This window comes from Macrotis lagotis, chromosome 1 (assembly GCF_037893015.1).
Source record: "Macrotis lagotis isolate mMagLag1 chromosome 1, bilby.v1.9.chrom.fasta, whole genome shotgun sequence".
Taxonomy (NCBI): Eukaryota; Metazoa; Chordata; class Mammalia; order Peramelemorphia; family Peramelidae; genus Macrotis; species Macrotis lagotis.
Window position 1 is genome coordinate 269687039 of NC_133658.1, and position 25459 is coordinate 269712497.

Below are 25459 nucleotides of genomic sequence, written 5' to 3' on the forward strand. Positions count from 1 at the left end.
CTGAGACTATGTCACAAATATAAAGTGACCCCACTCTTCCTGGGTTCCTTATTTTCTCCCACTCCATTCAGTAGCCTATGAAAGGAGTGAAGGTGGGACATGCTAGAAATAATGAAAAGGCATTATTGGTGATAGGGCAAAAGGATAAGGAAATGAAGTGTAGAGAATTTTATAGAGTTGAAGAGATTCACCAAGGAGTCACGATAAGGAATTTTGGAGAACACAACCAGTTTAGGAGTGATAGACTGGTTGTAAGAACTGGAAATATCAGAGGTTCATGCTAAGGACAAAGTTTTAGAGATGGTAAAGATCTGTACTGGTGGTATAAGGAATTTCTTCAGCAGTGTTCTCTATATTGCTCAAATCTCAGGTTTAGTCTAAGTATTGTGTAACCTATTCCATCATGAATCCCCTAGAATTTTGGTGATCATTGCTTTGTAGTATAGTTTGAGATCTGGTACTGCTAGCCCTCACTCCTTTTCAACTTTATACATTAATTCTCTTGAGATCCTTGACCTTTTTTGCTCATCAAAATGAATTTTTAATTGGTGTTTCTATCTCTATAATCGTTTATCTTACAGCCATAATTACTTTTATAGAGCTTTCTATATAACCATGGAGTATAGATACTTTATAGAACTAAAACCAATAATAAACTAGCACTATTTTGAATTGATATAGTGACAATGGACATCCCTATTTTTATCCCTTATCTTCCTGGAAAGACCTATATTATAGTGGCATCCTATAGTTTATTCCCATTACAGAAAATCTGGTTCTTATTTTTAGTTAGAAAGTATTTATCCATATAAAAGGAAAGACACATTTATTCCTGTTTCTAATGTTGTAGCTATTTTTAAAACAAGAAATAGGCACTGTATTTGCCAAAACCTGTATCTACAACTATTAATATAACATGATTTTGTTGTTCTTTTTATTAACATGACCAATTTTTATAATTTTCCTTATATTAAACCAACTGGCATTCTTGCCATAAATTTTGTCTGATCTGAATAATCTTATGTTGCTATAATCTCCTTGCTAATATTTTGTGTAAATTTTTACATCAATATTCACCAGGAATATGTCTATAGCTTTCTTTTTTTGATCCTACTTGTTTTATGTATTAGGACCATCCTTATAAAAGAAATTTATAGAGCCCTTTCTTTTCCTAATTTTTTCAAAGACCTCAAGTAATTTTAAAATAAATTGTTCTTCAGATGTTTTATAGAATTAACTTTTAAATCCATCTATGGCATATTACTTTTGTATGCACCCATAACTCCAATTTAGATATTTAGTCTACAGAGAATTGTTATTAATAAACAACTAAAATGCATTTGTAAATATAAATCTACAAAGAAGTACAACTCAAATTTTTTTTCAAGTTAGTGGTCAACATCAGTTCAGGTCAAATTATTCTGTGTTAAAAGAATCTGAGAAAATCTTCAAATCCAGTACCTTACAGGTTGCTGTTTATTTATGGTCCTAGCACCTTTTCACCTTAATACTTCCTGATAGAAATGACTATTTTTCATTATATTTCTTTATATTGCTAAGCAATTAATAAATGTTTATTAGTTGAACTGAATTATTATCACAATAAATTTCTCTCAGGAACATCATTAACTTCCATATGGATATATTTCTATTAAAATTAATATAGATAGGAAGGATATAAGTATAAATATTAATATCATTTTATCTACACACACACACAATCTCTCCCTTGAGCTTCAATCCCACATCATCAATTGCCTTTTGGACACTTTAAACTGGATGTTCCAAAGCATCTCAAATTCAGCCAGAGTCAATGAAACATTATCTTTAACCAAAAAGCCTCCCTAAAACTTAACTTCTTCTAGACTTTGTTGTTTCTGTCCAAGTCTCCACCATTCTTCCAGTTTCCAGAGCTCACAACTTTGGCAATTTGACTCCTCAGTCTCCCTCATTGGATATTAGATTTGTATTCAATAAATTGTCAAATCTTTCTGTTTCTACCTTCTTCCAGTTCCAAAACTAGGATTCCATTGCATTACTCTAATGACTAGATAATTTTAGTAAATATCATTAGCTTTAACAAAATATAATTTAATCAATTTAGCTGTTTCTTTCAATTTGGATGTTTCAATCCTCTCTATTAAGTAGCAGTCTTCAGTAGATGTTGGCACTGAAAAATTCAGTGTCTTGTCTCCTCAGACAACAAATGTATAAGAATATCATATACTGGAAACCACTCCAGCTCAGTGGAGCCTGCAAGCTTGGACTATATACAAACATAACTTTTGAGAAACTAGGGTTACCTCTATGCCATGATAAAACACGGGAACACTAGTGTGATACAGTTGCATCTTGGATAAAGTGCTAGATTTGGAGTCAGTAAGACCTCATTTCAAATATCATAGCAGAATCTAATTGAGATTGTTCTCTCTTCTCCTCCTCTAGCCACCAGAATTCATATTTCTCCAATATCTTCTCTCACCTGTATCTCACATTAAAAGATAATCCTTTTCCTTGCTAAGGCTAACCCCTCAACATACACCCTTGATCCCATTGCATCCCAACTTCTCCAGTAGATCTCCACTCTCACTTATCTTCAATTTCTCCCTGTACATTGGTTGCTTCCTGACCACCTCCAAATAGGCCCGTGTAACCCCCAAGCTTCTAAAAATTTTCACTTGCTCTACTACACCATACCTGCTTATTATGTTCCATATCTCTCCTCTCCTTCATGGCTAAGCATTTATGCTCAGTACCTCCACTTCTCTCACTCAATTCAAAACCCTTTGTAATCTGGTTTCCAACCTCACCACCAATTAAATTGCTGTCTCCAAATGTTGTTTGCAGTGATGTGTTGAGCTCCAAATCTAATGGTCTTTTCTCAGTCTTCATCTCCATACTTGACCTTTCCAGAGCCTTTAACACTACTCTTCTCCTGGAAACTAGATTTTTGTTGCACTTTTTTCTGATTATTCTCCTCTCTGATCACTTTCCAGTCTCTTTTGTAGGACCTTTATCTAAATTCATACCCTTTAACCATGTTTCCTGAAAGGTCTGTCCTGGGCCCTTTTCTCTTTTTCCCTTCCCAAGTATTTTCTGTACCTGGTGATCTCATCAGTTCATATATGGGTTCAATATCAATTCTAAATGATGATTCCTAGATCTATATATCCTGAACTCCAGATTTACATCACTGCTTTTTGAACAGGATATTCCAACAGACACATCAAATCCAACATATCTAAAATGGAACTTGTCTTTCCTTCCAAATACTCTTTTTTTCTGGGGGGGGGGGGGTTAAAAGCTGTTTCATTAGGAAGAAAATTAGACACTAATGGCCAAGCTTCCAATAGAAGATACAAAAAAAGCCCATAGTCCAGGAGAAGCAGAGGAGATTTCTGGGAGGTTCATGGAGGAGTTAGGGAAAAATAATGGGCAATCTTTTCCAGGGACAGGTGGACATAAAAGTAGCAAGTTTTACATAGTTGACCATAAGGCTAGTTTAAGCCAACTCAGTAAGGTCAGCCACTGAAAAGCAGCAAAGGAAGTGAGCAAGATTTTGGTTCACTGGCTCCTTTCAAATAAACAGGCTTACTCTCTGTCCAGTACATCTGCCAGGTAAACCAATTCCAAATATACCCAGACACATTAATCTAATCAAGGGGCAAATACTCTTCTAAACTTTCCATCAAGGAGCATCTTTCCAAGCACATAATCTCTGTCATGCTTGACCTCTTGTAGTTTTTTCCCTTCCTTCAAATATATTTTGACTATGTCCTCTTCTATTTATACAGTTGTCATTTTGGTACAAACTCTCAAGAACTCATGCCTTTAGTATTTTAGCTGTTTTTCTGGAAGGTCTTCCTGTCTCATCTTTTCTCATTCCCACCCTCAATGTTCCAAAATGACTTTCCTAGAGTGTAAATCACATACATTTCCTCCAGGATTAAATATAAAATCAATTATTTCGATTTTAAAACCCTTTAGGACCTGATCTCTTCCCAACTTCACAGTCTTCAAATTCATTATACTCTAGGATCTAGCAACACAAATTTTCTAGCTATTACATAGCATACACCATGTTTGTGCCTGCCCTTCTGCTTGGAAAGCTCTCCCCAACTCACTTACTACTCCTCATTTGTTTTGGTTCAAATCCTTTTTTCTGCAAGAAGTCTTTGCTGATTCCCTCTCAAGGTCAGTGCTTCATCAGAAAATTTACAATGTATGCATGTTGTTCTTACAATTTGCATGCTATATCTCTCATTAAAGGAGAGGTAGACACTAGTTTTTGGTATCTTAGCACATAGTACAGTGTCCGTGAACATATTAAATATAGGATAAATGTCTCACTGTCAGCCTATTTTTTCATTTGCAAAATGAATAAAGTTAAGACCTGTATTACTTACCTCAGGCATCACTGAGAGGAAAAAATGAGGTCATGTATGCAAGGTACTTTGCAAGCTTTAATGTACAATTATAAATATAAGTAAATGTAGATTGTTCCCATTTTACAGATGAAGAAACTGAAGGTTGCAGACATAAGTATATTGCCAAAAATCCTGAAAATTATAGTCTTCCAGTTTCTATTTCATCACTTTTTCCCCCCAAATAAGATTTTTTTAATCTTTCTTTTCTTTAAGTGGCATCCAGTTTTATCTTTCTTGACTTCAATTTTTATTACCTATATAAATTATCCGTAGAGATTACAGCTGGAGAGAATTAGGAAGAACCAAAAGCAAGTTCTCTTTCTTAATTCTGTTTGAAGACCTTACATCCTCTGATTCTCTCAGTAAAGTTCAATTTAATTTAATATATTAAGCTATTACTACATGCAAGGTATAATGCTAGATTCTAAGGATGCAAAGATTAAAATAAAAATAGCTATTCTCAGAGAATTTATATTTTATGAGTAGGTAAAGTTACAATAAATAATACAAATAAGCTGCTTTACACAAGGTAGAATTTGATGGTGGGGAAAGGAGAGATCCAAGTGCTCTGAGAGAAAACTTATAGCTGGGGAAATGAAAGAACAATCTATGGTGGATTTTGAACCAGAGTTGGGCCTTGAAGAGTAATCTGAGGGGCAGAAATAAGGACTGGAGACAAGAGAAGGCATATTGAGTTTGGCCAATGAGTAGTTGTCTTGCTTAGTTGCAGTATGTAAAAAATAAAATGGGAAAAACTTAGAAAATAAAAGGAAGGATAAAGAAAACTAAGGCAACAAAACTAGGTGACCTGAAAGAACTGTAATGTCATGAGCAGAAACAGAGAAATTAGGATTATGGGAGTGGGGAGAAGATGAATCATTCAGTTTTGAGGGCAAAGACCAAATATTGTCCCACTACCTAATATAATTCCATGCACACAGTAGCCACTTGAAGGTTGTTGTATTGAGTAGTCATAAAATCATAAGATATTAAGAGATTTACATAGAATTTCTTTTTTATAGAGATTTTCCACTAATCTCAAAGCTAAACCCAAGGCTATGCTCTGACATTTAATAACAGTAGCAAGTTACTAGATATTTTTGAACCTATTTCCTAATATATAAAATAAGAATACTTACCTCATAGAGTTGCTCTGACCTTAAGGGTTAGAAAGTGCTATGGGAATGGAATCATTAATAAAAAATGATGATAGAAAGTTTCTGGGGTTTTCCTCTCAGCATGATTTTTTTCACTTTTCATTTAGATATTATGTAATTTTGGCACAAATGTATCTTTTTATGAAGATGCCAATGAAAGGCAGCATGATATAATGCCAGACATAGAATCCAGAGACCAAGGTTCAAATTCAAACTCAGACCCTCAACATATATGTGATTCTAGATGAGTCACCTAAATTCTCTCAATGTGCCTCCTCATCTGAAAATTGGAAAAATAACAACAATTTCCTGTCATGTTCAATGAATGGCTATGAGGACCAGATGAGATAAGATATGGCAAGTTTTTGTGAACATTAAAGCACTCTGTCAAAATTATTACCATTTCACTCTTCCCAAATGATTTTAGAGGCAAATGATTTCTATTTGTGTCTCCAGGGCTTCCTCTCTATTCTTATGCTATTAATTAAAAAAAAGACTATAACTAGAAGCTTAGATAAAATCAACTCTTATTTGTGTATTAGGGATGAGAAGGGGGAAAGGGGTATGTTAATACCAACCTACCTTCTTTATAAATAATTGTATGACCTTGGGCAAGTTACTTCTTCATGAATTTTTTTCATTTTAAAAACATGGTTAATTTTTAAAGTTTTTAAAGTGTTAGAAATGTGGGTGTTGTTGATTTCTAAATGTAATTGATTTCTAAGTTTCTCTCCAGCTCTATAATTCTATTACTTTTCTAGAAACAAAGTTTCTGTCTCCTAGTTCCAAATAGATTCTATGTCTGGAGAAGAATAAAATAAGCACTAGAGATAAAGAGAGCAAAAAACAGAGGGAACAAATACAGATAAATTTGTTTTTAATAAAGGAGTTAATTTTCTTTCAATCCTATATAAAACAATAGCCATTAAAAACTTCATTTTTGAAAGTAAAATATTTACATATGAACAAGTAACTGTGCAAAATTTACAAGAAAAAAATGGAAAGATAGGATTTCCTAAAAGACGAAATAAAAGGTGTAACAGTTGTCAGGTGTTGATAAAAATACTGATCAGCATTCAGTTTACACGCGAGGGAGGGGAAAGAGTCTAACATGGAAATTCACACAAAGAAAGCCAAAGTATTTACAGTCATAAAAGTACTATCAATAGACAATTTAATACAATAACCTCTGAAAATATAAAGAACCAATTAGTATATTTGTAATAAAAAAATAGGTACAAAGAAGGGACTTTGCTCTGGACATCTTTAAAGTTGGCCCACAGCTTGCATACAGTCTTTTAGCAAAATAATTATAGTTTACATAGCCATTTTTATGTTATGTGCCAAAAATTATGTACAATTACCGACAAAATACACCAACCATTTTTCAACACTTGATTCACACTGAGAAACAGTCTTTTGATGATTCTTCTCAACTTTGATTTTTTTTAATCTAAGCTTTCACTTTTAGCTAAAAAACACAGTGCAAGTAAAATATATTTATGCTGAAAAGGTTTTCATTTTTCTTTTAACTTTACAGCTTTACAAACTATAGCAAATAAAATGCTTTTTACAGATGCTAATAACACATTCAGAAGGAACCCTCCTTTATGGACTCTCAGGGCCTCAAAAAAGCAGTATTGTGATTAAAAACTGAGGTTATGTTTCTAAAATTAATTGAATATTCCTCTTGAATTTTGAATGTTTGGGGGAAAGGAGGAAGATAAATAGTCTAAAAAAATCAGTTTGCTTTGCCAACTGACTATTTAAAAAATAAAAATAAAAAAGTGAAATGAGGTCATTGGCTGTTGACATATATACCTATGTAATAAGTGTAGTTAAGTCAAACTGAACTAAAATGCACAAATAATGTGGTAACTGCTACAAGTCTGACAAAGGGCAGCTAATTATTTGCTAAACGATTCCATCAGTCTTTATATATGGCTTGTTTGGCAAGAAGGCCACTCAATCAAAGATGAGTTAAGATTTAATTGTCCTTTAATAATATCCACAGGCCTTTGTAAGTATTCTCACTGTTACAGAAATGGACTTTCTCTCATACTGAAGAGTTGATTTATAAACAGGAATACAAAACTGTTCCATGTAAAGAGGTGGCTGTTTTTTAAACAATATTCCATTTGCTTGTTACAAAAAAGGCGTAATCTGCAAATATATAAAAACGTCCCCAGGCGTCTCCATCAAAAATACCTTGATCTTTTCCATTTTACTTAAGGAATGCTTTGTATAGCAATAGTGAATGGCTTGTCTCTCGCTCATTTTCTAAACAAAATATGAGGTCCCTGAGGTTGACCCGCGTTATCCTTTGTCGCGTAAACTGTCTAGTCGTTCCAACTCCAGAACTGCCTGGGACTGCTGTACTTGTTCCAGAACCCTATTGAAGAGAGAAAAGTTGGGGGTAGGGGGGGGAAAGGTTTCAGGTTAATATTTTCAAGCAGACATGGTGAAATGTCCTAAAAAGGGTTAAAAGTCAAGACTAAAATCCAGGTCTTCTATCACTTTTTTAGTTCTGTGACTTAGGGCAAAAATTGAACTTTTTCTGAGATTTGTTGGTTTTGTTTAGTTTTTTCCCCCTATGAAAGGAAGGGGCTACAATGATTGATTAAGTCTTATAATGCTAGGTAAATAAGAACTACTCCAAGTAAATTTATTAAAGCTAAGTCACAAAATTTGTATGAGGTTTTTCAATGTTTATTTAATTGAAATAACTTGAATCTTTGTTTCATTGCTCTCTTGTGCATGGGCCCATGCCCATATTCTGAAGACACAGCATGCGAAGGGACAAGTCCTTAGTGAACTAACTAGTTGTTATAGGCAGGCTACAACAAACAATCACTGTTATAGAACTGGAACTGAAACTCACAGTCCCCATTCCCACTATTAAGAATGAGCTATATTCCTGATTGGAAATATAAATGCATTCTCCCCACAGAAATAGTTCTAAATGGTGGTTAAATATTTAATATTATGGGTTGAATTTGCTTTAATGGCTGACCAGAGGATCACCTAACATTTGAATACTAGGCAGAATGGAAAGAGACTGATCTTCTAAAAACTTAAAAGTTAAAAGGAACCTCCAAGGACATGCAGTCCAACTAAGAGCTGATGAAGAATCTTTTTTTTAGTTTTTGTTTTTGTCTTTGCAAGACTAGCTAAGTAAATATTAAGTGTCTGAGGCCACATGTGAACTCAGATCCTCCTGACTCCAGGGGAGGGTGCTCTATTCAGTGCACCACCTAGTTGCCCCTCAAGAATTCTTTCTATCTCATTACCAGTAGCCTCTGCTATCCCCACTGAAGGTGGGGAACCCATTATCTCCCAAGCTCGACCATTCTGCTTCTAGAGTCCACTAATTCTTGAGAATTTTCCCCTTACCTCAAGCTGAAATCTGACTCTATGCAACCACCACACACTGAAATAGTGCTGCCCAGTAGCACCAGTCAAAATAAACCTGATCCCTCTTCCTCATGTCAATCCTGGGTTCCCCTGGAATCCTGGTCTTTTCTTCTCATTCATTCAACAAGATAAAACAAAATACAAAGACCAAAAAAAAAAAAAAAAAAGTTCCTTTCCCCAAAGAGCTTATATTCTATTTAAAGAAATAGTATTTATACATAATAGTAGAAACAAAATCTATACAAAATAATTTCCCAGAGGATGAAACTAACAACCAGAAGGATGAGAACAGGTTTTCTGTAGAAGATAGCATTGAGATTCTGTGAAATGTAGGATGCATACCAGGGATATCTAGTCTATGCAAAGGCACAAAGCTGGAAGATGGAATATAATCTATAGAGAACCCCAAGTATTTCACTCTAGCTGGAATACAGAGTTCATGAAGGTTTTAAAAAGGGGAACGGGGTGAGAATGAGTCTAGAAAGATACACTGAGGTCAGATTGCGAAGGGCTATAAAAGTCAAATAGAAGAGTTTGTATCTTATAATAAAACTAAGAAGAGGGCAATGGATCTTCCTGATTTGGGGAATGATATGGTTAGAACAGTGCTTAGAATTATCATCTGACAGCTGTGTGGAAGATAAATTGGAAAGGGGAGAGATGACTAATTAGAAGACTATATTGTAAAAGTCCAGGGAGAGATGATGAGTACCTGAAAGCAGATGGCAGTTATATAAGTAGAGCGAAGGGAATAAATGTATGCTATGGAAGTATTACTGACAAGATTTGGCAACCAACTGGATGTGAGAAAGTAGTCAAAGATGACTCCCAGTTTGCAAATCTACAGTTTGCAAATCTAGATAATACTCTCAACAGAAAGAAGAAAGTTAGGAAGGGGAGATGATTTGGGGGAAAAATGAGTTCTGTTTTGGATATATTGAACTTGAGATGACCATGGGACATCTAGAGGAAAACTTCAAAAAAGCTGATAGTGATGCAGGTTTAGGATTCAGGAAAGAGATTCTGGCTAGGTATTTGAGACTTCTTTAGAATTAGTTCTGAGTCCACCTAACTTAAGTGATAGGTGAGAAAATAGAAGTAGTACTTCTACTTTCCCATGATAGTCCATTATTGAACTATCTTTTTTTTATTTGTCCTTAGAATAGATTTTAAAAAATAAAATAAAGGCTTTTTGTTGTCCATAATACTCATTGCCAAGATAGAATTATTCTTAATTGGAGTGCCTTGACACTCTTCTTACAGCATTGTATTTTTATATTCATTCTGTTTTCTGAACTCTTCCCATATTCTATATATATTTTAGAACCTGAATTGATTTGTTATTTCCTTATGCATCCACATATGTTGATACATATTTTCTTCCTGGTATGAACAGTTTGCATTTATATCTTAATAAGTGCATCACTAATAGCTTCCCATGTAGAATTTTAAGTCAAGGGATACTACCTGTATTTTCTTATAATCCTTTAAAATACAATCTCCCAAACTCTAGAGTCTGGGTTATACCAGGTCCAGCTTTTCTCTGTTTCTTTAATATGAATTCTAAGATGGGAAGCTCAGGAAAAAAATAACCATTATATCATTTCTACTTCAACAAAATACTGGTCAGAATCAGGTCTAAAACAATAGTGTCCCTTGTCATTTCTTTCATCTCTTAAAAGTGAAATTATTACTATGGCACAGGAATTTATCAACTGTTCTGCTTTTGGCAAAGAAATAATTTGGAAAGTTAAAGTCTTCCATTCCAGACAAATAGACAGATAGATGGATATATGGATATAATCAAGTTTTCATGACAAGTTTATCATGTATTTACCAAACATGCTGTTAAATTCCTCTTTTTTGGGTAAATAGTTTCTCTTGTACTTCCATGATAATATTACTTCTTTTTCTCCCTCTGCTGAAATTCACTCTAGCGCTCTCCACCATAGCTCAATCAACATCACCTCTTTTCCACATTCACCTCCAATTTGAAGCTTCTAGATTTCCCCATGTGAGTATATCTTATATACATTGCTATTTTAAAACTTTTTTTATCTCTTTCATCCACTTGCACTTCTTTAGCAAATCAGCAAAATTTGTTATTGTGTCCTTCAAACCTAAGCTTATATGTATACTTCAAATATATTCAATGCTTTAAAGATCATTGGTGTAAGTCCTCCTCAACTGACTGTACATAACAGTTTTTTGAATCTTGTATCCATTAGAATGTGAACTTCTTAAGGGTAGAAACAATGTTTTTGCCTTTCTTTGAATATGCCTGGCCTATAGTAAATGCTTGTTGACTTTCTGAAGGCTGACACATAATACTGAAAAGAAAATGAATGGAAAGAAACCAGAAGCACCTTTAGAATTATAGGAACACAGGCACAGAAGGAACATAGAGGTCATTTAGTCCAACTTACTATGTAATATAGTAATACAGTGCTATGAATAAGGGGATTTTGATGAAGAATATTTGAGTGGAACTCAAATACTAATATGACATTTGGAATAAATGAATTTTTAACATGAAATTTTCTGAATTTGACAATATAACAGCATTAGGAATATTTGCAGTATACTAGCTAATGTGACATATGAAGAAGCACTGCTTCATTATGAAACTGTATACTTAATAGCAGTAAAAGCTTATGGCCAGTAGATGGCATGCAGAGCTCATAAAACCTTCCTAAGTATTAAATTAAGATACTGTGACTTTTAATTGGATTTGGGGGGGGGGACATTCCCCCCCAAAAAAGTCTACCTTTTTTTAACACTAATATTATTCTGAGAATATAAACACAACTTCAGAATTAAAGATATAATAACTGAAAGAGCAATGGTAGTCACAAATGTACTGCACAATAGTGATGACATGTTCAAGAAGTTTTTTGTTTGGCTAAATGGGAAAGAAAGGAAACAGAAGGAACCAGAAAAAGGTCTCCAGCACATCAAGTGGACCCTTTAAGGAGAATTCAAATCCAATATGAAAAAATGGAAGGGTTGTAATCTTCCCTGGTGAAAGAATGAACCATACTGATAAAATCATGATTCAACCAAAATACATATGGAGAAAGTAATAATATTATTAAAAACTTGAAAACATTGTTAAGGGATCATGTTAGTATCTTTACAAACCTGAAATTCTAAAAAATTAATGATATTTCAAATAAAGCAAATTAATATCAACTCTCTTTCAGATACAACTAGATTAACAATCTCTTGTTCAGAAATAAGTTCTTTTTGTAACTCTAATTCCTCATGTTCCTGCCAACTAATTCTTGAAATTCCATTCAAGTGAATTATTCAACCACTTACTTCAACAAAGGGTCCTAGGACACATGCTTAATGGAAAATTAAATACACCATAAGTGTCCCATCCCATTGGCATTTACCTAAAACTGACCAATAGGGATGTCTTCTTCCCATACATACAATCAATAGTGTGGGAAAGCAATTTTTAAAAAGGAGCATTTGAGATCATGACTGAAACTACATTTTATCCCTAAACTGCCAGTTTAGCGATAAAGATATGAGAAGGTTCCCAATCTGCAGCTTAAGAAAGATGCAAACAAGAATACTGAGGTCAAAAAGATTCAGATATGCAGGGCTCTAAGATACTAAGATATTCTAAAATAAGAATTTTATGGAAAAGATAAAATTTTGTTAACATTTTTTTTTAGGTTTTTTTACAAGGCAAATGGGGTTAAATGGCTTGCCCAAGGCCACGCAGCTAGGTATTTTTTTTTTTTTTAGGCTTTTGCAAGGCAAATGGGGTTAAGTGGCTTGCCCAAGGCCACACAGCTAGGTAATTATTAAGTGTCTGAGGCCGAATTTGAACTCAGGTACTCCTGACTCCAGGGCCAGTGCTCTAGCCACTGCACCACCTAGCCATCCCTGTTTACATTTTCTAAAGAGTAGATTCTTTTTTCTGGGAATGGTATTACTTGTTAAAACTATTATTTTAAGGTACCTATGGAAAATCAGTCTGCTTATTGGATTGGTAATACTGTAGGCACTCAAATAGGGCAATGGGTTTTCCATGAATAGGTAGAGTACTGATACTTCTCTATATCTAGGCAAATATATATGATATCTCCTTCATTAGAATATAAGCTTCTCAATGACAGGAAATGTTTGCAATTTTTCTTAGTAGTACTAGTATTTAGCACTGTGCCCAGAGTGCTTAATAAAAATGTATTGATGAACATAAAAACAATTCTGAAATGAGTGTGTGTCTAGTCAGGAAGCATTTATGTATTTAAAAAATGAATGGAAACATAAAGACTAAATATATTTAATGAGGAAATGGAAAGCAAAGAAATTTTTTCATTCATAAAAAGATCATGACCAATACTGCTCATTGTCACATGTAAAAATGAAGCCCTTAAACTAATTAAACACTAACTCATTCTTCTTAATCAAGAAAACCCTGTAAAATTGTGACTTTTACCTAATTAGGTTTCAAAATCCCTTTAACACAAAAAGATCCATTTACAAACCTTTGTCTAAAACAGAAAACCCCATTTGCCATACCTTGTAATCAGCCTTTACAAATTCCATGCAAATAATGACAAGACAATCAAAAAATAAAGAATATCAAGTTATAATTGGTTACAATAGCCTAGTTGTAGGAGTTAAAAATCAAGTGTTTCTTAAGGTAGGCAAACTGTAAGCTTAATTAATTAAACAATAATTTGGCAATATGTTTATTCAATGAATATACTAAACATGAATAATGAATTCTATGGGTAGGTAAAACAATAAATAGCATGATGCCTGCTCTCAACTGAAAAAACAAATTGAAAAGTACACACATATTGTAGACCATTAATAAATAATTGTTCCTTTCCTCTTGAGGAATTTTCAAATATAATATATAAAACGTATAAGATAAATAGCAACAAAGGCTAGAAAAGGTTGGAGTAGAGAGAGGTAACTTCCAGCTTGCAGGACTCAAGAAAGGCTCTATGGAATATCAGTCACTTAGACCAAGGATTTAAATAAGTAGAAATGAGGAAAATGGATTAAAGTCAGAGGGAATGACATGAACAAAGGCATGGATATGAATACAGGATGTGCTATGAGAAAACTGAATCATCTAGTTTGGGGCATCATGGAAATGAAGAAAGAGTGGTGGGAGAATGATGAAAAGACAGGAGCTAGACTTGTTAAAAACTTTTAATTCCAGGATATTAAATTCAAGTTTTATTCAGCAGGCAATGAGAAAACAATGCAAAGCTTTTGAGGAATGGAATTTACATTCAGAGGTATGCACTGAAAAGGTATCATTTATAGGATGAAGTTGGTGGAAAGGGAAAAATTCTAGAAGTCAGGAGCCTACGAACAGTTCAGGCAATAGACCTATCCAAGGGGAATATATGCAAGATAGAATTGAAAAAAGACAATGAAGCAGAATCATAAAAAGAAACTAAAAAGTTGAGGAGGGAGGGAGCAGGTATTTCTGGTGTTTCAAGTCATGTAATTTTCTTTGGGGGGTTTATAGATTGTAAAATAACCATGGATTTAAAGAAGGGCTTCAATAAAATTTGAAAATGAAGTTAATTTTAAAGCATCAAAAATAGCATCTGATTAGCAAAGTCATAATATCACAAAATCCCTAAAGATTGCCCTTACATTCTTAATGTTAATTTGAAATATTAAAATGTATAGACTAATTTTACATCAAACCAAGAATTTCCTATACTTCCTCAGAATTAATTCTCAAAATGGCAAAATAAATTCCTATAAATATATCTTCTTACAATTTTTCCATCACTTTCATTTCCCCACACTAAGAGAGATAAACTACTTTCCATTTACTATAACCCTTTCTCCTCTCCAAACCTGACAATATACCTAAAGAACTTCTAGGCCCTGCCTTATCCCTGGCAGCTAAATCCTCCAACATGTGCAAACTCCTTCAATTAGTGTTTGAGCCTGCAGAGAGCAAGGACTGTCTTCTTTCTCAATTTGTATCCACAGCAACTTAGATCCATAAATGTTTTAATAAACTTTCATTCATTCATACTATCCATCCACATCTCAATCTGATATTGCATCATGGTGTGATGGTGATTCAGTTCTTGAAAACTATTCCAATTAAAAGAAATGTTTTTGCTTGCCTCCCCCCTCCCCTACCCCAGCAGAATGTAAATTCCTTGGGGATGATATATTTATCATTTCTTTGATTTCCTACCATGTAATAATGGGTGCTCAATACATGCTTGGTGAATGACCTAAATCATGGGTATACTAAGAAGAGTTCAGAAGACCTTTTCTCCCCACAACATAAGAACCAGTCCATTTGTTAAAGAAGGCCTTATTTTTAGTGACTTTGGGAGTATAAGGTGAAGCATGGGAGCTGGCCTTAATGAATGGAAAAACTTGAGGGAAAGAAGTGAAAGGAAAAAAATAAGTCCAAAGATAATTACAAATTCAAGTCTCTAGACCAGCAAGAATTGTGTTTTCCTCTAATATTAGAACACAAGCTATCTTGATTGTTAGAGAAATATGACATATCTACTTTGCTATGACAGTTTTCCAAAGGTGTCTTAATATTCCTGTTTTCAAGTTAAAACAAAGGGCAAATCCAACTGATCCCAATGTCCCAGAAAAAAAGAATTCAAATATATTATTTAAGTGAATAACTATAGGTGGCCCTTCCTTCTTCAACTCATTTTTGTTGGCGGTTTACCTGGGCATGGTGTCTCCTGGCCTCACGTGTTCTAAGAGAGCATTAAGTTGCTCTTGTCAAGTTTTTTAGCCCCTGAATCGCAATACTAGAGAGTGTTAGATGGCCTTGAGATCTTGAAGTCCAGTGGACAATAGTAGAAAGCAATTGGTGTTCATAAAACCACTAGGGAAAACTTTAAAACTAATCAGACCTCTCCAATTCAGTGGTGGCAGAGAAGTGATACTCAGAAATGCCCATGATTTATAAACTAATATCTACTCTAGAAACATATTATTAAGCTAAAAGAGAAATTCAACCTAATAATCCATACAGGGAAACCTGAGTAGATGAAGAATACTTATACATGAAAGCAGTCATTAGTGTAAGCATTAATATCATATCAAATGTTCTAAGAGATGTTAATTAAATTACTTCTTTGGGGAAACATGTGAAATTCTGAAGTGATCTACCTAAAAATTATAGTCAATCTTAGCTGCTCTAGATTTGTAAGTTAATACTTTTCAAGTAACTGGAATATGAATTTTGTTTCAGTTACCACTAATGTTAAAGTAGATGAAGAACAGTTTGGGCTACATTATGAACACATAAAATAGAAACAAGAGAAATATAAATCATAAAAATCGAACTGGAATAAAAAATTCAAACTGAAATGTCCACCTAAGTTGTTAATAATTACCAGAAAATTTTTCAATTAAAAAATGCAAATTAAAACAACCCAGAAGTATCACTCATACATATAAACTTGGCACAAACACAAAAATAAGAGTTAAAAGAAATATAAACCAATGATCTTGGGGTTGTGGAAAAAAATGGTACATGCATTCTCTGCTGGTGAAAATCCAAAATTTTTTAATCATTTTTGGGGAACACTCTCGTAGTACACATTAAAAGTTACAAAAATAATCATCCTTTTTTACCTAATAATTGTTGTCAATGAACCCCAAAATGTTTTCAAAAATTAAAAAAAGATTTAAAAATATTCACAGCAACACTAGATATAAGTGCAAAAAACTGGAAGTACCCTAAATACTCAATAACAGTAAAATGTTTAAATCAGGATGCATTGATGGAATGGAGCATTTTATAGTGCTATTAAGATTAACAAGTAGGAGAAATACAAAGTAATCTAGAAAGACATTTCTGATGTAATTCAAAGTGAAAAAAAATAGAACTAGAAGAATGAAGTTATATACAATAGCTATGATCATGAACAAAAGGGATTAAAAATGAATGGACAAAGAATCTTAAAAAGGGACTAAAAGAGTAGGGCTAAAAACATATTACTTTATATAACTGAAATAATTCATTAAAATCTAAATAGTTATTAAGCTTAGCTGTTTTTATTGATATTTAAAGTTAGGTTTCTATGAATATTTTTAATGTTATATTTTCATGCCACTTCCTTTTCAACTTTTATTCATGTCTTAAAAGTCATCTTATCCCCACATCCTAAACTGCAATCACCAAATATCTTGAGAAAGTGAAATTGTTTATAAATATCTGGCTATAAAAAATTAACTTTTTATAGATAATCTTTAAAGTTCTTTACAGTGCTAAAATTCTGTAACTCTACTGTACCTCTGTCCCTGATCCAGGCCCTGGAGAATCCACTTTCCTTTTCTTCCTAGGACCAATTGCCGCTAATGCAGTTAAGTTGGCATCCCTTTGCCTCATCTGTGCTAGCTCTTGTTGCTGCATCTGTTTTTGAAAAAGCAAAAGAAAATGTTAACTGAAATTCTTTAATATGCATGATAAATAAAAATACAATGAAAAAATATAACAAAACATACCTCTTTTGCCTTCTGTTTCAATCTAAGTTGTTCTGGATCTTCCTGCCTAGATCGAGACTGTATTTTTAAAGAATAAAGAGGAGAAAGAGAAAGAACAAGAAATTAAGTTTTAACCAAAACTTCACCATTTTCAAACTCATATTTTAAGTGGCTTGCCCAAGGCCACACAGCTAGGTAATTATTAAGTGTCTGCGGCCAGATTTGAACTCAGGCACACCTGACTCCGGGGCCCATGCTCTACCCACTGCGCCACCTAGAATTTTCAATATGACACAGGTGTGTTAAATGACCCTAATTTCTAGATTCAAGGATTTTTAATATGTAAATTTTTAATATGTCAATAGTTAGAATTTTAGGCTTCAAGCTAAATGGGGAAAGAAGTCTCTCTGAAGCAGACAAAAATGAATACTGTTTGGCACTAAGGGATACAAAAGATAAGATATAATCCTTGGCCTAAAGAAATTTAATTAAATTCTCTTACTGGTCATTTTAAAGTATTAAACACAATTCAATCAGAGTCCTGTGAGCTAAGCACAAAATTGTGATGAAGGATGTGAACCATATTATAGCAAACTCTTACTAATCATGTGAAGTTTGGAAATATGATTTAAATTGTGTAGAATCCAAATTAACTAATTATTATTTAAAGAGGTTTGTATAAGTTAAGTTTATGGGGCGGCTAGGTGGCACAGTGTATAGAGCACGGGCCTTGGAGTCAGGAGTACCTGGGTATTTTTCCAAGTCAAAAAGCAACAATTAGCATAAAAATTGCTAAATAATTGAATCAAGTCTTCCGTGGAACTAAAAGACCTGATTCACAACATAGCTCAGATAATACTATTTGCTTTAGGTGTTTTTTGGGGTTTTTTTGGCAAGGCAAATGGGGTTAAGTAGCTTGCCCAAGGCCACACAGCTAGGTAATTATTAGGTGTCTGAGGCCAGATTTGAACTCAGGTACTCCTGACTCCAGGGCCAGTGCTCTATCCACTGCGCCACCTAGCCACCCAAAACCATTTGCTTTAAAGAGCTTTATAAGTACCTTTAGAATATTAAAAACTCAAGAAATATTCAATTTAATCCATTGTTCTTGGAGAGAATTCTTAGAATTTCCAAATCCCTTAGTGGAAACTTTTTAAATGAAATATAACCAGTTGGTCACTCAGTTCATTAAGTATAAAAGGCAGGATTTGAACCTGAACCCTCTGCTTACAAAGCCAGTAAAATGACATCAAACTGCTCTTATGAAGGAGAAATGAAAGTTCCTGATCTCTGGCAATGGGAGCCAGCAGAATCATTTATTCTTATCAGTTCTACAAATCCCATTGGGACTGTAATCCAAATACTTGCCTTTGCCGCTCGCATTAATATTTCTCTTTCTTGCTCATCTTTTCTCTGTTTTTCAATTTGATCAAGCTGTTCAAAGAATTTGAGTTGGGCCCGGACATCGCTTGCCTGTTCATATCTTTCATCATCCTACAAGAAAAGCAAAAGTAATCTTTACCATGTTTCCAAATATAACAAGTAGAAGTTTGTACAACATATCTGGACAAGACTCCACATGACTAAGACTAATTCCCTTCCATGACCTTTTTCTAGAGTTCATTTTCAGTCATCAAAGCTTTCTAATCTCATTAGGATATGACTTTAAAAGTCTAACATTAAATATCAAGAAAGTAACATCTAATAGAAAATAAAAATTGAGTATCATCATTTGAGAACCCCTTTTCTTTACAAAATTAAACTAATAGAAAATATCATTTACTTACTATATGAATATTAACTTGAGTTCACAATGTTTTATCTATTGCTTGTTACTCTGAACTACTGTTATCTCCTAAAATGGTAATTTATTATTTCTAAATGCAAAATTATGTTTGCTGTTTTAAGAGTTTTTATGGTACTCAAATTTATACTTTTTAATATAGATGATGCTTTGGCTCAATAAATAGGTGAAGATGGGTATCAGGATAATCTCTTCTAATCCTCTACCAATAAAGGAAAGGAATATAGAAGGAAGCAATGAGATAAGGTATATATTTTTTTGTTTGTTTTTTTAGGTTTTTCAAGGGAAATTGGGTTAAGTGGCTTGCCCAAGGCCACACAGCTAGGTAATTATTAAGTGTCTGAGACCGGATTTGAACCCAGGTACTCCTGACTCCAGGGCCGGTGCTTTATCCACTGCGCCACCTAGCCGCCCCCAACATACTGGTTTTGTTTTTATTTTTTAGGTTTTTGGGGGGGTTTTTTTGCAAGGCATGTGGGGTTAAGTGGCTTGCCCAAGGCCACACAGCTAGGTAATTATTAAGTGTCTGAGACTGGATTTGAACCCAGGTACTCCTGACTCCAGGGCCGGTGCTTTATCCACTGCACCACCTAGCCACCCCGGGATAAGGTATATGTAAAGAAAAAAAAAATGTAACAACTCTATAGATATCCCTGTGTCTAGTCAAGTCATCTCAGTATATCAAACCATTGGAAAGAAAGTCTTTTGCTCTGTATGGTGACTAGATTGATATGACTATTTTAAAAAGATATTTAGTAATAGCACAAAACAATTCTCTAAATTTCAAAGCAGTAAAACTGTTAATAATCTTCCTTAGACTATTATACAATTGACTTTAGATATATCTCTATATATGTACATATATATAAATATGCATATATATATATATAAAACTATGTACATAGTTATATATAACTACTATATAACTATTATTCATTCCCCAGTGTCTCTTTCATTCACCAAGAATGAAAGCAATGAAAAGTTCTTTGGAAGCTATTTTGATTAAAAACTCAAAATATTCTCATAAAGAATTATATACATGGTCCCCAAGTTACCTCAGCCCCTTCATTTATAGGGAAAACATTTTCACAAAGCCTCTGTCATAAAGCCTACTGTCTACACCCACCTTTAATACCACTGTTAGTAAAATAAAGTATCATTACCTTATAAGAAAGATTCTTTTGTTGGGCAGTTTCTGATACTTTTTCTACAAGGTTTTGTAGTCTTTGCTGTGTTGCATGCGACACATAACTTACTACATCAGGATGCAGTTCCGTTATTCCATGCTTTTTACCTAGGGTCAAAGTTTACACTGTGAAAATTCCCATAATGGTTTAAACCCTTCACTCTATGACTTGCTTTTCTTTTAGGTTTTTTCCCTCAATCACTCAAGTTTTGTTGTACTAAATATGAAGAAAAGTATTCTATATTCACAGTAGAAAAAAATAATGTAAACTTCCCAACAAGTGATAATGATTACTATGAAACATACAGGTTCTTGGCAATGTATCAAATGATCATGGATGCATTCATATGGAGACCAGTGTAAACACTCATACTTATTAAAAATCTAAGCTACTGGTCCAAGTAGCTCTTTAAGACTAATTCAGTTTTTTTAAATGTCACCATACCTATTTCTAATATTCTTCTTTGTAAAGGTGCTGAAAGGAGAAAGGTTTCATCTTTACAAGATCTTGTTAATGTGCCCACTAATTCAGAATTTGTTGCCAATATCCTTGCACTCTCCTCCGATAAGTTTACTCCTGCCATTGATGCAACATCATTAATGTCATCATCATCCCTGAGGGAAAAAGAGAAAAGATCACTACACCTGCACAGGAGATTTATGAGGAAACACATTTTTCCAAGAGGTTTTAGTTTTTGCTGGGGGAAGAAGTAATTAAGTGGAAATAGTCTTGAAAAATACAAACTATAAAAAGAAAAAAGGCAAACTACCACATTCACAAAATACAATCTCTTCTCCTTATTCCTTGAAAGATCTTAATCACTACTACAAATAAGTTTTATATCCTAAAATTCAAAGGAGATAGTCTTTTCTTATTTTTTAAAATAACAATCAATTTTTTAAAGAAAGGATTAGGATATTATAAGGCAAGAACTGGGCCTTTTGAGTCCTAGGAGGCTATACAAATTTTCTATTCCTAGGTTTGGGGTTTTTTTTTCTGAAATTTTCTGAAATCTTGCATTTACCTTCAAATTGTCTACTTGTTATTCGTTAACTCCGGCCCCCAAAGTTAATCATATATACATATTCCTATAGCTTCAATAATTTTTAAAAAGTCATTATGCTTTCATATCTCAAGAGTCTTACCTCCTTTTATCATGACGCTCATTTAAACTATCTGATCTTGGAAAATATGGATCCTGATATTTAAAATCCTTTCTAAAAAAAAGATTTTATTCTAGGATAAAGAAACTATATTTTGAGGATTCCAGAGCTTCTAAGGACACTGTGTTCACCTGCCATTAATGCCCAGAGCTCTGGAAAGCAAGGAATGTTTTATACTTTATCTTTGAATTCTCAGGATTTTTAGCCCAGTGCCTAACACATTAGAGCACTAGAGATGCTTACTGAATACTTACTGAATGATTGATCAATCAATTGGTCTGACAAGATCTATCAAAATCAAAGATTAAGAATATGTGACAAAGCATAATCCATACCTGAAAGAACCACCTCCAGGTTCTTTAAGTTTATTCTTTTGTGCAGCAGCTGCTTGTGCCGAAACAGTAGAAAGAGTTTTGGTGCCAGGTAATACAGCAGGTTTGACCACAGGAACTACAGAAACAAAAGAGATTCACTGAAAACAACCTAAAATTTTTTTATCACACTTGTCACTTATTTTGAACTTATATATTTAAGCCAATGGTAAATTGGCTTAAAACAAAAAAATTTAAAAGTCTACTAAGATTTGTTTTAATATATTTTAAAATTATAAGCCTCAATTATAAATGAAAGTTTTCCTTTCAAGAAATTATTTAGGAATATGCTTACATGCACTAAATCTTTTTCTCTTGAAAAATTGTATATTATGTCTAAGCAATAAATTGAGTACCAATTTTATTGTGCCTCAGAAGATCAAGATAATATTCAGTCTAATCCTTTATTCTAGAAAAAGAAAATGGATGAAAAGAACGTATTGTTCATGTTATAAAATGATGTAGGAAAGCTCATTTAGTTCATCAGCATTTTTTTTCTGGATAGGCATACACAGGTAGAGCAAACTGAATATAAAAATGCAGACAGAATATAAGAAGGAAGAGAAAAGAGAAAAATTGCAGTCTATTTTAATAGCAATACTGACTGAGAAAAGCTATATGGATGTGAATAATGGATCACCATATCAAAAGAATCAAAATTGCTTGTTAACTGAAGGGCAATGGAAAGATGCATCCTACTGAATATTACCCAAAGAAGTCTTGTGGTACAAGTAGTGGTATAAAGAAAACAAATGACCAAAAGAGAAAGTAGGTTGGTCATAAAAAAGAGTGAAGTATAATTAAAGATAAACCATACATTTCACTGTTACCACTAAAAAAAAGGTTTTTTAACTCAGGAAAAAACCTTAAATGTGTTAGCTAGATCATCTGATGATATTTGTCCTTTATTTTTGAAGACCACTGACAACAGGAAGGTGATACCATGACAAGTTCATAAAACGGATTTGAGGGAGGGAGTGCTATGCTAAGTTACCAGCCTCACTTTCTCTACCAGAGCCATCTGGGTCCAGTGGCCAGATATGCATAAGGATGACTTGGAGATGGCCCTGGATACAAGGCAATCAGGGTTAAGTGACTTTCCCAAAATCAAACAGCTAGTAAGTGGCCAGACCTAAACTCAGGTCCTCCTGACTTCAGCAATAACGCTCTACCCACTGCGCCATCTTGCTGCCCCATCTAGATCCTCTCCTAAGGCTTTATCAAAAGATACAGATAAAAATCATATAATAGGAAAAGTTGTGGAAGGTGTGCAATTTATTCCAGTGGTGCAAGTGTTCACATCTATATCACAAATCAATCAAAAAATTGAAATATCAGACTTTAATAATGATTAGTTTGAGATAATTTTTTTTTAGGTTTTTGCAAGGCAAACAGGGTTAAATGGCTTGCCCAAGGCCACAGAGCTAGGTAATTATTAAGTGTCTGAGACTGGATTGAGATAAAATTTTCAAAAAATGCTTATTTTATACTTGTGGCCAGAGGACCTACCCAACATCTTCTGGATTTCTACCTTAACTACAATGGAAATTAATAAAGATTTAGAAACGCTTAGACATTAAATAAGAATAACTAAAATTATGATAACAACAGATTCTAAAATAAGCCTTCCTTGGCTTCTTAATGAGCCCTGATGACTAAAATGTCTTTAATAACTAATCAAAATTAAGTAACCTTACCTGTTTGAAGCTGATTTAGCTGAATTTGCTGAGGAGTAGTGAGCATGATACGATTGTGTGGCTGTCGCAATGCTACCATAGGAGTTTGTGTCAATGTTACCTGTGGAGGTCTTATCAATGCGCCTGGTTTCTGTGGTTGTTGGATAACCTAGTAGAAAAAGGTCAAAGAGCACTGAATATGTTCTCATAATGCCAATGTCAGGCTTTCCAATTTATAGTGTCTTATTTCCTTATTTATCAAAACATTTGATGTATTTCCTAGAAAAATAATATATGTGCATTTATATACGTACCTGAATTTTTATTATATAAGTATAATTATATTTAATTATAACTTATAATTACAATATAATTTAATTTAATTATTATGTAAGTATAATAAAATTTCAGATACAAGGAAGTATACAGGGAAGTATAATAAACAACTGTATTAATAATTTACACTTCTATCCTCAAAAGTTATTTAAGTAAGTCCTTGTTGGGGATGGGATTCCATTAAGTTTCTGTGACAAGCTTTTCTGACACATGCAAAATCTTCAAAAAATTAACATTAATATTTAAGATTAAGAGTCAATATGCAATAAATAAGGATTGAAGACATAAAAAACAATTTTTAAAAACCTATCAATTGGTAATTTAAAAATATTCAAAATTATTAATTATCAGAAAAATACACATTCATTCAAATGCAAATTAAAACAATTCTAACTTAAGCTCTTACTCCCCATCACAGTGACAAAGATAATGAAAGATGAAAAAATTAAATACTGGTGGGGCATAGGAAAACCAGCATGCTAATTCATTAGCTATTGGAGTTGAGAATTAGACTAATCGGAAAGCTATTTGGAAGTATGTAATGAAGTAATGAAACTCTTCAAACCTATTTAGAATCCAGTTTTTCAAAAATATTCATAGCAACTCTATAATAGCAAAAAGTTGGGGGAAGGGGCAGCTAGGTGGCGCAGTGGACAGAGCACCAGCCCTGGAGTCAGGAGTACAGGAGTCCTGAGTTCAAATCCAGCCTCAGACACTTAATAATTACCTAGCTGTGTGGCCTTGGACAAGCCACTTAACCCCATTGCCTAGCAAAAACTTAAAAAAAAAAAAAAAGTTGGGGGGAAGCTATGTGCCTAATAATTGGAGAATATCAAACAAACTAGTTGGAAAGTTTGGAATATTATTCACATTAAGAAATGATGAATATGGGGCAGCTAGATGGTACAATAGATAGAGCACCAACTCTGGAGTTGGGAGGACAGGAGTTCAAACTTGGCCTCAGATACTTAATAATTTCCTACTGTGTGACCTTGGGCAAGTCACTTAACCCCAATGCAACTTAAATTAATAAAATTAATAAAATTAAATTTAAAAACCAGAGCAGCTAGATGGCACAGTGGATAGAACACCACTTCTGGAGTCAGGCAGACCTGAGGTCAAATCTGGCCTCAGACACTTAATAATTAGCTAGTTATATGACCTTGGGCAAGTCATTTAAACCCAATGCCTTGCAAAAACAAAAAAAAAATGATGAAAATTAAAACTTCATAGAAACATTAGATTTGTATGAAGGGATACAGAATGAAATAGTCAAAGAAAAGCATACACACTGACTAAAATAACAGAAATGGAAATAACATTAAACAGCAACAAAACTGAGGTCAAATATAAAGAACAGTGTTGCATGTTTCTGAAATCAAAAAATACAGCCTTCCTTTACTTTGAAAAAATGGCATACTACTATGAGGTTGCATGTACAAGTTTCCTTTTTTC

At 33.6% G+C, this 25459-nt stretch overlaps 1 protein-coding gene and 1 long non-coding RNA gene across 2 annotated transcripts in view; one reads left to right on the forward strand and one right to left on the reverse strand.

Moving 5' to 3' along the window:
- Positions 1 to 11013, forward strand: part of LOC141504968 (uncharacterized) — a 93674-nt gene extending 82661 nt beyond the window's left edge. Inside the window, exon 6 of the long non-coding RNA XR_012473517.1 lies at positions 10936 to 11013. This is a non-coding gene — a long non-coding RNA (uncharacterized LOC141504968). The remainder of the gene's footprint in view (positions 1 to 10935) is intronic.
- Positions 5608 to 25459, reverse strand: part of TAF4 (TATA-box binding protein associated factor 4) — a 166944-nt gene continuing 147092 nt past the window's right edge. The window contains exons 9-16 of the mRNA XM_074210397.1: positions 23690 to 23837; positions 21957 to 22071; positions 20903 to 21072; positions 20435 to 20565; positions 18836 to 18961; positions 17489 to 17545; positions 17277 to 17396; positions 5608 to 7976 (exon numbers count right to left, since the gene is read on the reverse strand). Coding sequence (XP_074066498.1) covers positions 7809 to 7976; positions 17277 to 17396; positions 17489 to 17545; positions 18836 to 18961; positions 20435 to 20565; positions 20903 to 21072; positions 21957 to 22071; positions 23690 to 23837 — 1035 coding nt within the window. The 3' untranslated portion in view covers positions 5608 to 7808. The remainder of the gene's footprint in view (positions 7977 to 17276; positions 17397 to 17488; positions 17546 to 18835; positions 18962 to 20434; positions 20566 to 20902; positions 21073 to 21956; positions 22072 to 23689; positions 23838 to 25459) is intronic.